Raw genomic sequence first — 17,302 nt, 5'->3', positions numbered from 1 at the left:
CGTGTCTCTCCCGGGGCCCGAGGGGGGCCCAGCAGGGAGGTGGCTGAACTGGTCCCTACTTAGGAAAACAGAGGCAAAGAAATCGTTAAATATGTTATACATGACTTTTCAGGGCTCAGCTTATAATTTTTGAAGTTAGAATAAGGATTGTGAAGACTTTAAAAATAATAAACATGTGGGGTTCTCTCTTTGCCTTTCAGTTTTGAAGCATAAAGGTCATATTTTCAAGTTTTCTGTCTGCCACTGTAGAGAGTGGAAACTAGTGAGGGGCAATAGGTAGTGAATGTGGAGATTCTTTTATAATTGGTCTGTAACTCAGATCTGTAACTCAAAGAAAAACATGAGGCAATTCCAGTGATAAAAATCAAGAGAGTTGGCACCACTGAAATTGACACAAGCAGTTGCTGCATTTTTACGCAAGTTGAAACAGTAAGAGAAACATCAGCTTTTAGTTGTGTTAAAATTTATTTTCTTCTGTTTCTACCATGCAACAGGTATAATGAACTGCATCCTGTAATTCAGCTGAATATTTCCTAATTCAAAAGAGAACTAATCCAAAGTGAAGGCAAGGTTTGCACTAGGTATAGGTTAATACCCATTGCGTTGTCAGCAGTTTACACTTAAACTCCCGTTGCGGTAATTTTTGTAGGAAAGTAAAATATGAAGCTGAACTCCAATCTGATATCCACTAGCATTTGTGAAGTTTCCTACTCTGAAAGTTAGAGTACACAGTAGGAAGATGAGGGTGAGAACCTCTTATAAATTGAGAGAAGCTGTTATCTATGCCTTCAAAAACAAACCTTTGCATTTCTGTCACAGTTGTTAATACCTTGTATTTCACAAAGCACTGCTGAGTGTGCATGTGCTTGTTTGGGGGCGGGGAGGGATGGAAGGAAGTGGGGGAAAGGGAAGTTACCTCACACAAACTTTAGTTTCACAAATTCACTGTTTCATATTTAGCTTATAGTCTACTGCAACCTCCCAGGTCCTTCTCTGCAGTACTACAGTGTAGCCAGTCATTCCTTGTCTGTATTTGTGCATATAATTGTTCCATCCCAAGTGCAGGGCTTTGCCCTTGTCCTTGCTGAATTTTTTCATCTGATTAACAGTGTAACTGCGCGGGGTCCTAGGGGTGGCCGTGAACTCCCCTAGCGCCCCCTACCATGCCAATGTGATAGTAAAAGTACCCTCACATCTCTCCCACCACGTCTTTCGTGTTAACAGTTTAAGGGAGGCTGCCCTTAGTCCTCTCTGACACAGTGCCCTGATGTATCCCAGTCTTAGTTCTATCTTGGGTGACTCGGTGCACCACAACCTTATGGGCTTGTACCACACCCCAAGCCTTGCAGATGTACCGGACGTTGTTTGGTTGATTTTCCCTTTCCGCGCCCTCTGGCTTGTCTTACAACGGCCTGCTCTGGGGCTTCTTCCCTTAGGGCTCAGGCGGCCTCGGCTTTACCTGGTCCCCTTCCAATCCTCTGCTCCCCTTCTCAGGGCTGGGGTCAGTGCACCCCTGAATGTTGTGCCCTCTCTGGCACTGGGGTCCCCATGCTACTGTGGAGTCCCTATGAGGCCTCCAACCCCTATTAGCCTCACTCCATCCTCTGGTATAACAACAGCAACAAAACAATAACACAAGCCCCTGGGCATTAACACAAAGTTAAACTTCCTGGCTAAACATCCTCCAAACCACACCACCTCTCACCCGTGTGACTAGCAGCAGGTACATTCAGGCCTTATTCTCCTTCTCACCTTCAGGCAGTACTCCTTTTTCCTATTGGCCAGCAGAGAGAGAGAGCACTCACAACCTCCAGCCTGGGTCTTACAGTAGTCAGCTCTGCCCCTTCTGGTCAGCTGACTCACCAGGTGTGGGCCCTTAGCTCCTCCTGGGGGCCCCTAGCAACCAGCACCTGAGCCCATACTATTGCTTTTCAAGTAGCAGGCACCTTAGTGCCATGCTACACACTGGAAACCATTTTTCAGGTTGTTCTGGACCTGAGCCCTGTCCTCCAAAGTGTCGCCAAATGTACCCAACTTGGTATCATCCACAAACTTTAATGCACTCAATCCCATTGTCCAAATCATTTAATGAAGGTTTTGAATAATACCAGACCCAGGACAGTCCCCTGTGGAACCCCGGTTGATATCTGCTCCCAACTAGACATTGAGCTATTGACTCATTAATTAGTTCTTATAAAGACTTGAAAAATTCACCCACTGCAGATAATGTTTGCTAAATTTCATGGAAATTAATATTAATGTAGCATAGGCTTCAAACTGGGTTATTTTGAATCACTTCACTGTGGAGAGCTATGCTTATAGGCAGAGCATGGGACTGAGCCTCTTGCTCTTGTTGCAAGGATGAATTGTTTCAAATGGTCAGAGCATACCGTGAGTATGGAGAATTTGCTTATAATCAGTGCCATTTTTTATTCAGTCTTTATATGTATGATCTCATCCTACTTCAACAACCTAGTAAATACACTATCATGAAGTTATTTCTACATCTGTGATGAGATATTAATTACATTTCTTCTTCCTAGTTTTTATTATGCTTTTTGTCATGCATGTTCCTGAACAAATTTTGGGTTGGGGAGAAACTACGTTACAAAATATAAAACCTGAGAGTGATAAAAATAGTGTGTTACTTGTTACCATCTGAGTTTTGTTCAGAGGAATTCAATAACATGCGCATTTTGAAATTTGCATTGTGAGATGTTATAGCATATTTAAACAGGTTGTTTGGTGGGATATGTATGTATATATCTAAAGAACATTTGCTACTGGATGTACTGAGAGATGAAGTCTATGGGTCTCGGCCTGAGCCACACCCAGAATTTATGTTTGGAATGTTGAGGGATTTGTGGGGAAAATTAGTTGGTCTTAGGGAGAGAAAAGAAAGATGATTGGGATGGGGGAAAGAGATGGATTGTTTGGAAATTAAGTAATATGTCACAGAAGAAATAGTCTCTTTTCTGCTGGCAATAGGAAAGAAACTTATTGATGGTTAGTGTTCTGTTTACCGTGTGGTCATTCTGGGTAAAATAACAAGTTTAGTGTTTGCTTCAAAACCCAGAACCTGCACCATAGTGAAGTTGAAGAATTTTACAGAATTTTCAACACGGAAAAGGAACAGCAGCCCAGATTTCCCAGTATTCACAGACCCACCTCCAGAGAGAAACTAAGAATTGGAAGGACCTGCATTGTGATCAGAAAGCAATAGTGCATACCCAAAAATCGTTAAGAGGATGCATACCCAAGAAACACTTTCCTGCTTTTTCAATTCCTTGAACTCAACTCCTCCTCTCTCCCCTTTTCTCTCTTTTAATGGGGCATGGTTTGAGATTTGGGAGATCTGAGAGGGTTATTTTTGCTTGTTTCTTTGCTTTACAGTTCTGTTAGGCTTGTTCGGTTTTGAGCAGATCACTCACTCATGGTTACACGTTTTGAAAGCTTGTAGTCTTTGACACCTCTGGCACATGTTCGTTTTAATGGTGCAATGAAATTTGATTCTCAGTCCCAAGAATCGCACTTCCTGCCATGCTACACATGTATGTGTAATTACAAGACGTGTAATTTTGGGATAAGGAATCAGATCCCAATCATGTTGTTACTGCTTGCCAGTGCTGGGGGAGCATGATACCAGGCTCCTCCTGCACTGACTAGTTGAAAGCCAGGTCCTAGGGCTTGGACTGAAAATCAGCTGGTTTGTCAGTGTTGGCCCCAGGACCACACCAAAACTAATTTGATTCCAGTGTAGTCCCAGAGGTCCACCAAAGTCTGTTTGAAATTTTGGTGGCGTTCCAAAGGACCCAAAATCAGCCGATTTTTGTCAGTCGCAACCCCAAGACCTCATGGGAGCTAGTTTGAGGCTCCAGTATCATCCCAGGGCCAGGATTGGCAATCAGTGGATTGTGGGTCTCTACCCTAGGACTGCACCAGAACCAGTCCCAGAACCTTATGCACCAGGATATCAGAAAACCTTATGTGCAGCCCGCTGTATACATGGTTTTTATGGTCCTGACACCCTGAGATCCAGGAGAAGTTCCTGATCCCAGGGTTCCCTTGCACTAGGGATGTCCAATAACTAACTGTGTGTGCAGCTGGGCTGCCTACGTGTTTTTTAAAGGTTCCCAGTACACAGGGACCCTGGGATCAGGGAACCTCTCCTCGATTCCAGGGTCCCCATGGCCCTGATGTCTTACCACCTGGCATTCTAGCCTAGCTGATTAGACCCCTGTGAATCAGCACCCTGAAAAGAAACATGAGTGCTATCAGCCAATGCTCCTGTGCAACTAGTATCAGGGTACATGGTGGCGGACCCTGCTATTTAAGGTGCCATGGAAGCGAGCCACAAAAATGTCGTGCATATTGTGTGGAGTATTTTTGTGATTGGTTTCCCATTTTGTTGCATCATTAATTATCTGAAAGTGTGACCAGGTTACTATTTTAAAACATAATTAACAGGTTAACAATATTTTGGGGCCAGACCCAAGTAGGATTTGTGGCATTCAGCATTTCTGAAAATTAGGTCTTTTACCCTTCTGTGCTTCAGGTTTCCTGGCATATAAAATACTGTTTGAACAGGCAGGTCTTTTTATAGTAAATTTATTCAGATTCATAAAATGTTTTGAGATTCTTTGATGGGAAGACATTAAGAATATAATCAAGGAGTAAATTCTACATTGTAATTACTGTTTAATTAATGATCCATAACATTGTCTAAATGGAATTATTTTAGGAGAAATGTTTGTTTTGTTTTGCATCTTTTTTAAAGCAAAACTTAAGTAATGTTCTTGTTTCTGTAGCTGAAGGGATCGGAACTAGAAATTACACTTGTCAGAGGAGGTTTGTGTCATCACGTGGGTCCAGCATGTGCATATGTCAATCTCAACATTTGCGTTAATGGTACAGAGCAAGGTAGGAATGAGTGTTGCTTTAATTATATATTATTTAATGTTTCAGTTTTGTCCCTGAATAAAAAAATTTAAGAAATAGATTGATGGATGTAAAGAATGTAGAGGTTATATTTGTAAGTGGTGCTGTTTCTCTTTGCATAATAGTTCTAAATGAAGGTATTAGTATGAAATGGATAGTTAAAGAAACAGACGGGGAGAGAAAATATTGTCCTCTATCTTTAGTATCTTAATTTGTTCATGTAATACAAAAGTGCACACTATGCTTTACTGAAGAGGCAGTGACCTAGCTAGAAGAATTTGCAGTGTGGGTATCCAACCTGGAAAATACTTTATCACAGGATAGTGCATATGACTTTTGACTAGCCAAAGAAACTGGTCAGAAATGAGCAGTTTGCTTGATAAATGAATTGTATGGTTGGGTCCTAAATTGAAACAAACCACTATATGGTGCAAATCAAGGATGTGTGTCAGTTTTTTTTTTCTCTTTGCCACCACCAACTATCAAATAATATATGTAGTAATCAGTTTTAAAAATTAAATTTGTGATCAAATATTTGTCACTATAAAGTCCACAGCAGTTGCATGCATCTTGTAAGATCAAATTCTTTTGATTAGCAGTGTCCATTAGAGCTATGCATGTGCCTTGCTGCCTCATTTGTATATGAAAGCCTAAAAGGGAAGGTGGCTGTTCTACTTCAGTCTTAGTACTTGCATCAGCCAGATGGAAGTATACAGAGTAACTCATTTTGCTTAGGTAAGCCTTAGGCTCTGGCTTTAGTTGCTAGATCCAGGTGTCTTTGGGTTGTACCGGCAAAGGGGGCATATGCACAATCCCTAACCAATTTAGCTTTTCAGAAGAATGCAATCTTGGTAAAATGGTACATATGGTAAAATCTTGGTACATATGGTAAAATTCACAACATCTTAAAGAAACAAAGTTAATTTAGAGTAACTAACCAGTTCTTTTTAAACTCCTTAATTAATAATACACTGTCAGAAATAAACTCAGAAGTGTACCGATTTAGTAAGTTAAACTGCTAATTCAGGTACCAGTAATGATTTGGTTAGCACCCAGATTATTTTGTAAAATATTGATATTCAGTTAATTTGTATTTTCTCAAACAGTTTAATCTCTGTTCCTCTTGAGAGAGGTCTATTTCTAGTTTATATTTAGTAATACAAATATGAGCTTGAAAACAGCCGAGACTTTTCCTTTTGCTTAGTAGAATGAGGAACTTCTGCCATCTGTTTGAAAACTCTAAGCCATCATTTATTTCTGGAATTAAACTTAGCTCTTTTTTCACAGAACCTTCCCAACTAAATATTAACTAATGCATAGTTTGTCTTTTGAAAATAGAAGGTTTTTAATGTGTGAATTCTCATTCATCTCATCCATGTTAATTCTAAAATGTATAATTTAGATTATCAGCATATAACTGCTGAATATTTAGAAAAGACATTCATCTCATGTAATGTTCATTGCTGGTACTAGTACTGGACTGTAAACTCATATTCTGTTCATTGTTGGTGCTAGTGTTGCATTGTTAGCAAGTGGCATTTCAAACTTCTTAATACAGTCGCATAGTAGCTACACACACCTGGGTTTTCATTTCCTTTTAACTTTAAGCAGCAAACTTCAGTCTAAGCTTTCTGAATTTGGCTGTTTCCTCCCTGCAGAGCCTTCTGTCTTGTCCTCTGTTTACTTCACCCTTCAAGCAGCTCTTATTCATTGCCCCTTTAATGCTCCTTGTCTGGGTTTTATCAGTTCTGCTTGACTGTCACAGAGTCAGTGTGCCAGAACGAGCTGACAAAGTGAGTAACCTGAATAGTCTTATCTCTCTTGATTGGATTTTTATAAACTTACTTCCTAGTGTCAAAATTGAGGAGGGGACATAAAATTAGGAAGTTTAACCCTTCATTCTGCCCATGTCCAAATCTCAAATTATCAACAGACTTTTTTTTGAGAGGAGTGGGCTTTAAGGGTCGGTAAAAAGCCTGAGCCTGAATTGATTCAATCTTTGCAGGTTAGTCTAACCTGAGTAGATTGAACCAGCAAGCAAGTGACTCTGGAAATGCAGGTACATGTCTGCAGTGGCTCAGGTTGGAACCCGGGAAGCCCTAGAGTGATCGTCTGGCTGGAGAGAAACTAAGCCGAGGGAAAGTGTGGGCAGGCCTGAGTGATTGGAGAGGGGTTCAACCCCAACCCTGGCCTACAGGGGCACCAACATCGTGCCCTGGGCTGAGTCCCTGCAAGGAGGTTCCAGGCAGCCACAGGGAGGGGATGTGACCTGACTGCAGGGCGGGGGATGGAGCCAGGGCTAGTTATGGAGCCTGACTCTCACCACTACCTCCCACTGTGGCAGCTTGGCTTGGATTAGGGTGGTCTCAGGGGGCAGAGGGCAGCATCCGCTACCTTCAGCATCATGTGGGGGCTGCAGTTCACAGGTGGGCTGCAGCTTCAGTATGGCTCCCTACCCACTCCCTCTCCCAATGAAGGGAACCATCATGGCAGGGGGAGGTGAAGTACCTGTCACCTGCCGCCTGCTTGAGGCAGTGCTTAGAATGGCCAGTAGTGGAGGGAGGCAATGAAACAGCCCAGGAGCACAGCTCAGTCCAGCCCGACCCCATGGCCCAGGGGCACAGGCAGCGACTGGCTCACAGCGGCCTTCTTGGAGCACGTGGTGCCACTGCAGGCAGGCAGTGGGTGACAGGTGTCTTGCTTCCGCCCACCATGATGGTTCCCTCCACTGCCACTAGGAGAAGGAGGGGTAGACTGCTGTGGGCCAGTCACTGCCTATCTCCCTGAGCCATTGGGTTGGGGCAGACAGGGCTGTAGCAGTCCATTGCCGCCTCCTGCTGCTGCCCACGCCTCTGGCCCACAGCAGCCCACCTCAAGTGCCCAGTACCGCCGCAAGCTGGCAGCAGACAACGTGTGCCTCACCTCTGCCCACACTGATGGTTCGCTCCGGCACACCCGCTACTGGGAGCGGGAGGGGGCGGAGTATCGTGCTGCAGCTGCAGCCCATCTGCAAATGGGGCTGGAGGTGGGAAGTGGCAGGTGCTGACCCCTGCCCCATCAGGCACTCCAGCCCAGGCTGTGCTGCCACAGCAGGAGGCAGTGGTGAGTCAGGCTCCGTAAGTAGCTCTTAGGCTCCCCACTCCCTACCCACCGCAGCCAGGTCAGAACCCCTCCCCTTGGCTTGCTGGCTGCTCTTCTGGGGGGTCTTGGCCCAGGTGCTGCAGCATGGACCCTGCCTGAAGGGATGTGCAGCATGGGACAGGTCTAATGCCTTGTTGGTGCCCCTGCCGCTGCTGCCCGCAATGGGAAAGATTAAACCTCCCCTTCCCCTTTGGGCTACTGACGTCTGGCCACCATGGTACACAAGTGGAGCCTATTGCTCTGTCGGTGCCCGTGCTCCCCCGTGCAATGGGGGAATAAACCCCGCCTCCCGCTTAAGCTACCAAGGTCTGGCCATGCCCCCGCTTCTGCTATTGGAGCAGTGACGGGGTGGGGGGCTGCAGACACCTGCCAAGGGCTGCTGCTTTCCTGCCAGGCTGACCCGGCACACTCAATTGCAGGGTTTCACACCCCATCCCTTTCTCAGCCAGCTGCAGCAGTGATAGTGCTCTGGCTAGGGAAGAGAAGGGTGAACTCTGCTTGAGTGGAACAGACAGCCCAGCCCAGGTCTGCATAGCATACTGGGATGCTGGGGGACTCTGATTCAGCTTAAACCAGGAAGGGGTCTGGGACACAAGTTCCATAAAATGGTTTGACCTCATCGGTTAAGTCTGATACCACTTTGAACCAGGTTTATCCCAAGCTGGCTTTGGCCATTTTGAAACTGCTTTATATGCACTGAACTTATGTTCTGTTACAGGTTTAAACCAGTTTCTGAAAACTTAAACTAGTTTATGTGTAACTTCTTTCCCTAGCCTAACAGTTCCTCTATAAAGCCTCAGCTGTCTTCTTAACTGAAGATATCTGGCAACTCTACCTCTTTTCTTTAATGCCAGTAACTTCTCCTTATATAGCTCCTATAAAACTTTTTACTTTACTCCTAATGACTTTTGTAGTATATCTGTTGCCATTACATAATTTTGTGCTCCTGACTTAAAAATCAGTATAAATTACACTACAAGTACTCCGCCAATACGTCTACTTTCATATTTCATTCCATAAAACTCATCTTCTGAAAGTATTTGTTGTTGGATTTGTTGCAATCCAAATGCATACATTTTTTAAAATTACATTTTAATTCTTTTTTGTTGTCAGATGGTATGTTGCTGCTGGAAAATCCAAAGGGCGATAATATGCTGGATTTTACCAAATTTGTGGATGCTGTGACCTGTATTTTCAATCTCAAAAATTCAAAACTGACCATTTTTAATGGAAAAACAGGTAAGATGCCAGTGAGGATGGATGCTGAGGGTGTGCATAGAGTAGTGATTGTTGATTTTAAAAGTATATATGTATATTTATGAATTCCCATACCTTGGTATGTGTGTGGAATCTTCAAGAAAGCTCCTAAGAAATGTCTAGTTTTCAAGGTTTGATTTTTATTGAGCATTTAAGAATATGTTCACAGCTTGTTTAAAATGGTTGAAAGTAATTCTACATGGTTTTAAATGATTTTTCTAAATGATGCTTTTGTTTCTTTTCCAATTTGTTTCTCTTTTTGAGTTTTTATTAGAGTGAAATTTGACCCACTGCAGGAAGCATTTTATTAGTTGAATATTATATTATATTGTATCATGAGAAAGTACTATGAAATAATTATTTAACCTGTGATTTTGCAAACACAGTAGTAGATGAAGTTAGAACTTAAATTGAATGCAAACTAAGTTTTCTTGTACTCAGATTCTTTGCTGCTTATGTTTTTACATTTTATAGCAGAATGGCTCTATCTCCAGACCAGAATCCTTTTGTAAGTTTGAATCTGTGCTCTGTTAACAAAACAAAATGTGAAGTGTACTTAAGTTACATACTTAAATTATGTACAGAGCACGTTTAGTTCAGCAATCATGCAGAAATAAAGTGGTAGATACAAGAGAAACAAAACACTGAAAAGTTAGTATTAGTGACAGTGAAACCTTAACGAACAAGCTAGTTTATTTTCTTTTCCCTAAAATGAAGATTCTGTTGTAGAAGATTTACTTTTCACGTTCTCTTATATTAGAATGAAGTATCAATCATTTGGCTGGCAGCACAAATTGAGAACAAGATACAAGATAGTAATCAAGCCAGTCAGTGAATAAATGAAACAAATAAAAAAAAAATATCTGTAGCAGATTAAAAAGTTTGATTAACAGGAATGGTAAATATTTTTATATTAATTCAGTGTTATTTAGAGACCTGTCAGGTTGAAACATTGATGTTGAAAGCTTTAAAAAAAAGGTCAGCATTTGAAATTAATATGGACATGGTGAGGTAGGCAATTCAGAGTTCAACTAGCATGAATACAAGAGAGGATAATTGACAAAAGTTAATTATTATAAAATGCTTACTTAATATGAAGCAGCTTGAGCTTCACATTAGAAAATACTAAGGGGAGGAGGAAGCTGGAGGTAATAACAGCCTAAATCATAGTGAATGGAATATGTGTACAATTGGGCTGGAATTCCTACGCAGCTATTAAAAGTGGAAGAGTGGCTGCTTGCAGACATTAGAACAAACAAACAAAACTTGCGCTTTACCAGAAGCAGTGCATTACTTTGACCCAGCTCCTCAGTGTCTGTATAGATTGAGCACTTCAGTGGGCCTTTTTGTCACTTTTATCTGAAGCTGATTAAATCAGGTATTGGATTAAATGCTTCAAAAAAGCCTCACTAAAGCCCCTGATCTATACAGATGTTGGGCAAGCTGGATGCTACTGATGTGCTGCTTCTTCTGGGCATGCACTGGGCTCTGTGGGGGGGTGCACCAAGATTAAAGTAAAGCACCAGGTTTTTGAGGTTTGTTGTTTTTCAATGTCTGGAAGCAGCCAGTATGTCTGTGTATTATGTCATTTAGATTAGTAACTTTGCTTAGGTATGTTGTATGTCACTGTTATCTGTGCACTTCTGCTTTTCTTTTCATAGCATGAAAAGAAAGCACTTTTAAAGGTAGAAGAATTTATGCCCACATTATATACTGTTCAATATAGAAAAACTCAGTTCAGAGACTAACTGCTGGGAGAAGGGGCACATAGGGCATCAGCTGTGGGCATCACCTTTGGGGAGAACAGAGGGTGCAAACACAGACACTATTACTAGCAGCATGGCCATTGCCACTGCTGCTCAAGATGCAGAGCTGCCCTGTTACCTCTGATATTAAGCATGCTCCTTTTTATCTTAATTTTCATGTTAATAGATGGGACTGTCTATAGAACCAAGCTGAATGTTTCTGCTATGTAGAAAGAACGTTGTTTTCCCTTCAGAATTTTCTGCTTAAACCATCAAAGTGGGTATTGGTTTCAGTTACAATCACTAACACAAATTTGATTGTGAAGGGGAAAAAAAATTGTACCAAATGGATTGGGAGTGTACTTTTACCTGAGCCAGCAGGGAAAAGAAAATCCCTGTTCCCTTTTAGATTATATATAACTCCCTTTCTTGTGAAAAATTTCTTGGCATCTGACTAGGTTTAGTATAACATTATTAGCTCTTGAATACTTAAAGAGAGATTTTTATAAGTCCTTCTCTGTAGGAACAAGCCTTGAGGCTTTATTGTTGACATCATGCCAGTTGCCTTTTAGGGCTGGGAAGTCAATATTAGACTGACCTCAGCAGGGTAGAGTGTTTCCTTTCCTTTCAGCGGCCAAATAGGCTATAAAATCCATTGCATCTCAACTTGGAAGGTTCCCAGTAGAGTTAATAGTTCAGCAGAAGATCTGGTTCTTTAGTAAATTGCAATTAGAAGCAGTTTAGAAAACCTGAAATGAATGAAGAATAGGGCAGGGGTCCTAATATCCAGTATGGGAAGAAGACAACTCCCTTTCTTTTTGCTGGGTCATTCTTGAGTGAGTTAGAAGAACCATAGAGGAGTAAGCCTGGAAGAGACCTCCATAGGCCATCTTGTCCAACTCCCTTCTTGAGGCAGGAGCATGCCCATCCAAACCACCCTGTACAAATCCATTGTCTAACTTAGTAACAAATCTACACAGTCAACCCTAATTTAAAGCCACAAGACATAACACTCTAACCTGACACAGGTGTCAAGCAGGGGGACCATGGCACCCAACATCCTGCTGCTGCATTGTTGTTAAAGTATGCTCAAGAGATCCAAGAGATGACCATGCTCCATACTTCAGAGGAAGGCAACCCCCCCCCCCACAGTCCATACTAATCTGACCATGGGGTAAAATTCTTTCCTGACCTTAACTGTGGTAGTTGGTTTAACCCTGAGCAGAGGGGCAAGACCCTAGAGCCAAGACCCTCTGGGTTTAAACCTCAGCAGAAGCACTGGCCCATCTTAGTTGCAGCCAACCAATGGATAATGGTGCAGTGGTTCTGAGGAAGGTAGGGGGAAAAACCCTGACATATGTAGCTGCAGGAGGGGCAGAAAGTTCTCTCCTGCTCCCATGTGGCAACTAGTAGAGCCCAGAAGCATAGGAAATACTCATGGTTATAGCATAGGTATAGGTGAAATTGTGGCTTTGTCAAAGCACATTTCTAGGATCTTGTGTTTCTTTCATTGGTTTCCAGGTCAGTCAACTTCTGTAATAAAGTTCATATGCTTCCTGATTGGAAACATTTAATTTTCGGTTTGGATAATAGTTTAAAACTATTCAGTTCTTCCATTAACAAGGGATAAAATGTATAAACTTTTCCCTGTTTGTGCATTATTTCAGCACTGTGATTATGACATGCTTTTCAAGCCATTGCATGCCAAGGGATTCTGAATAACAGCACAAGCCACAGGATCAAAGCATCTCAACAGCATGACTTAGGTTTAGGAAGCTTTCGGTTTCAAAGGTGCAATGGAAGTTTAGGAAATTATGGAAAATAGTATGTCAATTGTTTGGGGAAAAAAGCTTTAAAAATCTTGTCACTTAATATCCTTTCCTCTGTTTCTTTCAACACTATAGTCTTCACTATGTTCAGCTCCACTTTACCTGATTATTGTTATTGTACAGTTATTTTATAGACAAGTATATAAGTGCTCGTGTGTTTTTGGTTGGTTTTTTTTATAAACCTATTTTATGGATTTTTTTATATTGTCCCACTTACCTATTCATTAGGGCTGTGCAAAACAGCACCATTTTGTTTTGACTTCTGTTTCACCATTTTGATGGGACACTATTTTGTTCTGAGTTTTTAGTTTTGAAGCTGCTGCTCCACTTCATTTTGTCAAAAGTGTTCCTCTGTTTTTACATGTTGCCCATCGGCTATCATGGGAAGCATGAGCCTGGCTATAACTTTGTCATTTTTTGGCAGATTTGAATGAAAACAGCAGGGATGGTAGCTCCTTCTGAGGGCATGACGCCTGCCAAGTTTCAAGGAGATAGGTGCAGGGGTTTCTGTGAAACTGCACCTCAGATTCCTGAAAGCAAAACTCGTGTGTGTGTGTGTGTGTGTGTGTGTGTGTGTGTGTGTAGGCACAGGAGGGTGAAAACTGCAAGTATGGTAGTCCCTGCTGAGGTCATGAAGCCTGCCAGGTTTCAAGGAAATGGGTGCAGTGGTTTCTGGAAACTGCACCTCAAACTGCTGACAAGCCAAACTCATGACGTGTGTGTGTGTGTGTGTGTGTGTGTGTGTGTGTGTGTGTGTGTTAAGGTGTGCTGGGGTCTCTGTACAACACAGTAGTGTGCCTCGATTAGGTCTCCTCCTCCCCTACAGCCTCATTCCAGTCCACCACTTTAAATAACAACAGATGATAATTTAGTAAGCAGTACTGTAGCACTGGCAGCATCTCGGGCAGCTATCACAGAGCCCTTCTTTCCTTTCCTGCAGGAGCTTCTTCTCCAGCAGCTGCCAGAGAAATCTCCCTGCCAGCTCCAGCCTTGGGGCTTAGATTTGCTTAGGGCCTCGCATCGTTGTGGTCAGCTGACCAGGGACAGGTGCTAGGGGTGTTGGTATAAGGACATGGCACTGGCAGACAAGGTTCTTTAGGTCAATCTAATCTGGTGTCTTGTAGTAGACCAACTGAATAGTTACAGAAATTTATCGTAGCAAGGTTTCGGGTTGAAAAATCCTTTTTCAGGCTGAGGAAGCACCTGCAGTTTGTGTGTGTGCTGTTTCTGGATAGAAGGAATAGTAATGGAGCCAGAGGCTGGCATGCAATGCAGGCAAGAAAGCCAGTCAGTGAAAATGGAAATGGAGGCATCAGGGGGTGAGGGACAGGCTGGGGTGGAGGATGTAGCAGCCCAGGTAAAAGTGGAGAGGTACCTGGAGAGTCAGATGTCCGACAGGTTGTAGTGTGTCAGAATTCCAGTGTTTATATTGAGTCCATGAGTTTCTGTACTTAGGAGGTTGATGAAGTGCAGTTCATAGGCTCATCTGTGAAAAGTGGCTTGTAAATTCCCTTTGAGGATCAGGCCTGAGAGGTTGGAGACAGGTGGTGTTCTGTTCTTGTCTTTGATAGCTTTTTGGTGTGCGGTCATTCTGATGCACAGTTGTTGCTTGGTGTGTCGCCATGTATTTTCCTGCTCAGGAGGCATGTCAGGGAGGCCCCAGGGGGAGGGGAGTTCAGGAAAAGTGGTTGCTCCTCAAGGGAGTTATCCTCAATGCACAAGCTAATTCTATTTCATCTTGGAGGAAAGGCAGCAAGAAGTCACAGCAGTCCCCCCTGCCGGCTCTCCAGGGATCTAGCAGACCTCCTGAAGCTAAAAGGAAAGGCCTACAAAGGATGGAGGATGTGATTTACCTCCAAGGAGGAATATTCTGCACTGGTCCGGTCCTGCAGAGAGCAAACCAGGAAAGCCAAGGCTGCAACTGAACTCCAACTACCTTTGAGTATCAAGGACAATAAAATGTCCTTTTTCAGATATGTGGCGAGCGGGAGGAAAAGCAAGGGCAACATTGGACCCCTGCTAAACCAGATGGGACATCTGACAACTGATGCCCAGAAAAAAGCCAACCTATTAAATGGGTACTTTGCATTGGCCTGCCTCTGCTTTGGGGGGACAGGGGCTTTGGAGTGAGAGGGGGACTTCCCTTTGGCACGCTCCTCCTGGAGCAAGGACAAGGGGTGGTGCTATGGAGATGTATTAGCATCCTTGTGGTGCTCATGTGTTTTGTTCCCTTGCCCCAGCTGGTTTTGGCTTAGCAGTGCAGGCAGATAGCATATGTGGGATCATCTGCCAGCTCAAAATGATCCCAGACCACACTACCCACTCGCTTCCGGGGTGCGGATGCATGGGTGGATGCTGCTGCACTTTCCCCCTCCTCAGCAGGCAGAGGCACAGCAAGAGGAGGAGCAGACTCAGCTGAGGTGCTAGCCTCTGCAACTTGTACCTCAACCTCCTCTGAAGTGTCTTCTGGGGAAGGAGACCTGGCTCTAGGGGAAATTTGAGGAGTATGGAACAAACTCAGGTGGTTCCCCCTCCTTCCCCAGAATTTCCCTTGCTAGGGCACTCAGATCCAGATCCAGTTCTTCATTTGGGTCTGGAAGGCTCAGCATGGGAAGTGAAATGGGGGTTCAGGAAACTGTCATGCTCATGCTGCTGCTTGTTGTCATGGTGGTGGCGGCAGGGGTTATGGCTGGTGCTCTTGAAGAGGATACAGACTCAGGCACAGGCAGTGGCACTGGCACTACTCCCCCCTCCTTGCTGTCTGTACTGGTAGAAGCTTCATGCCTGCTTGTCATAGCAAAAAGGCTGAGTCTCAGTTTGTGGTGGGGACTTATACCTCTCCCTCTACCCTCTCTTCTGCTCCTCCCTGTTTCATAGTGTCTTGTCTTTGTCTTGGTGTGCTGGAAAATCTGTCTCTTCTTCTGTAATGTTATCTATCTGATTTATGCAACATATGTAGATATTAAGATAATTATATGTATGTGTATTTATGGAATGTATGTATGTTTGTCTTTATGTAATAAATACTATAAAAATATAAATGTATACATGTGTGTTCCTATACAAATTCTATATTATAATATGCAATATAATTATGCTGTGCTTGGAATGAAATGCACACTGTCAGAGAAAGCACAGATATGAAAAGAATCAAAGTAAACTAAACAAAAAGAGGATTTTGGGGGAGGAATAATTGAAAGGAATCAACTAATGAATATAATACAGTAAAATCTCTGTTAACCAGCACCTTATAAACTGGCATGTTCTGTTAACTGATATGCCAGCTTGTAAGGTAAAGTGAAACCAGGAGTGCCCACCGTGGCACTTCCGGTTTCTCTGAGCCCCCACAGCCCTGGGCAAAGCAGCCTGCGCTGCCGAACCTCCATGGCCTGGGGCATAGCAGGCTGCACATGGGCCCCCTCCCTGTCCCTCAGGGCCCACAGGAGGGTCAGTGATGCCGCAGGTGGTTCAGCGATGCCACAGGAGGGGCAGCAACGCTCTGGATGCAGCGGGAGAAGCGGCGGCCAGAAGAGGCAAAAACACCTGTTTGGACCTCTCAATTAACTGGCACATTTTGTTATCCAGCACCCTCACATTCCTCATGGGTGCCGGATAACAAAGCTATTGTTTAATAAAATAAAGGGCTATAGAAAGAAAGCAAAAGGTATTGCTGAATCCCACTTGCTAGGCTAGCAAGTACGAAATCAATGGCAGTAGCCTTTGTTGTCTAACAAAGCTGCTGAGGTTCTGGAAGATAGCTCAGTAACTGATCCTGAGGCAGAAAGCAACCCTGTTCAAACAATGCTGCCTTTTATGCTGTTTTTCCATCCCTCCCCAAGAGCACTGGGATTGGAAAGGACCTCAGGGAAGGATCACAGTCATTGGCCAGCTACACAGTCAATATCCTAGCAGTCCTTCCCCCTCCCTCTCCTTACTTTCTGTTTTCCTGCAGGCAAGCCCAGCTTCAAAACTCTAAATGTTTCAAAATGTTTCAACTGCCCTCATTTCGTTTTGAGACTTTTTCAAAGACCTGTGTTTCATTTGGATTTCACTGTTTTGAGCTCAAAATGAGTCGAAACAGCATCGGAATGAAATAGCTGGCAAAATTTCACATAGTCCTACTATTCAGCTGTGTAAACATACAACATGCTGTTTTTAAGAGCATCTTCTAGTTTTTGTAGAAGTGCATAGAGCATTATTGTGTTTGAAGATTTAGACTTTCAAGCATTTCATTTGCAGCTAGAATCCATCCCTTGAGAATTTTGGTAGACTTTTGAAAACGTGCAATATATTCAACTACTTTCTTCACATTTAAAATATATTTGTACTTACATTCTTATTTCACAACTGCATCAGTTTCCTAATTTTGTATGCTGGTTCCAGGCCCTAGCC

General features: G+C 43.2%; 1 protein-coding gene across 1 annotated transcript in view; it reads left to right on the top strand.

Moving 5' to 3' along the window:
* Positions 1-17,302, top strand: part of IARS (isoleucyl-tRNA synthetase) — a 213,973-nt gene that overhangs the window by 175,170 nt on the left and 21,501 nt on the right. The window contains exons 31-32 of the mRNA XM_019537053.1: positions 4,809-4,920; positions 9,193-9,318. Coding sequence (XP_019392598.1) covers positions 4,809-4,920; positions 9,193-9,318 — 238 coding nt within the window. The remainder of the gene's footprint in view (positions 1-4,808; positions 4,921-9,192; positions 9,319-17,302) is intronic.

The sequence above is a fragment of the Crocodylus porosus genome, unplaced genomic scaffold (genome assembly GCF_001723895.1).
Source record: "Crocodylus porosus isolate Cpor-Errol unplaced genomic scaffold, CroPor_comp1, whole genome shotgun sequence".
Classification (NCBI taxonomy): domain Eukaryota; kingdom Metazoa; phylum Chordata; order Crocodylia; family Crocodylidae; genus Crocodylus; species Crocodylus porosus.
Note: the sequence above shows the minus strand (reverse complement) of the source record. Positions and strands in the feature narration are given on the sequence as shown.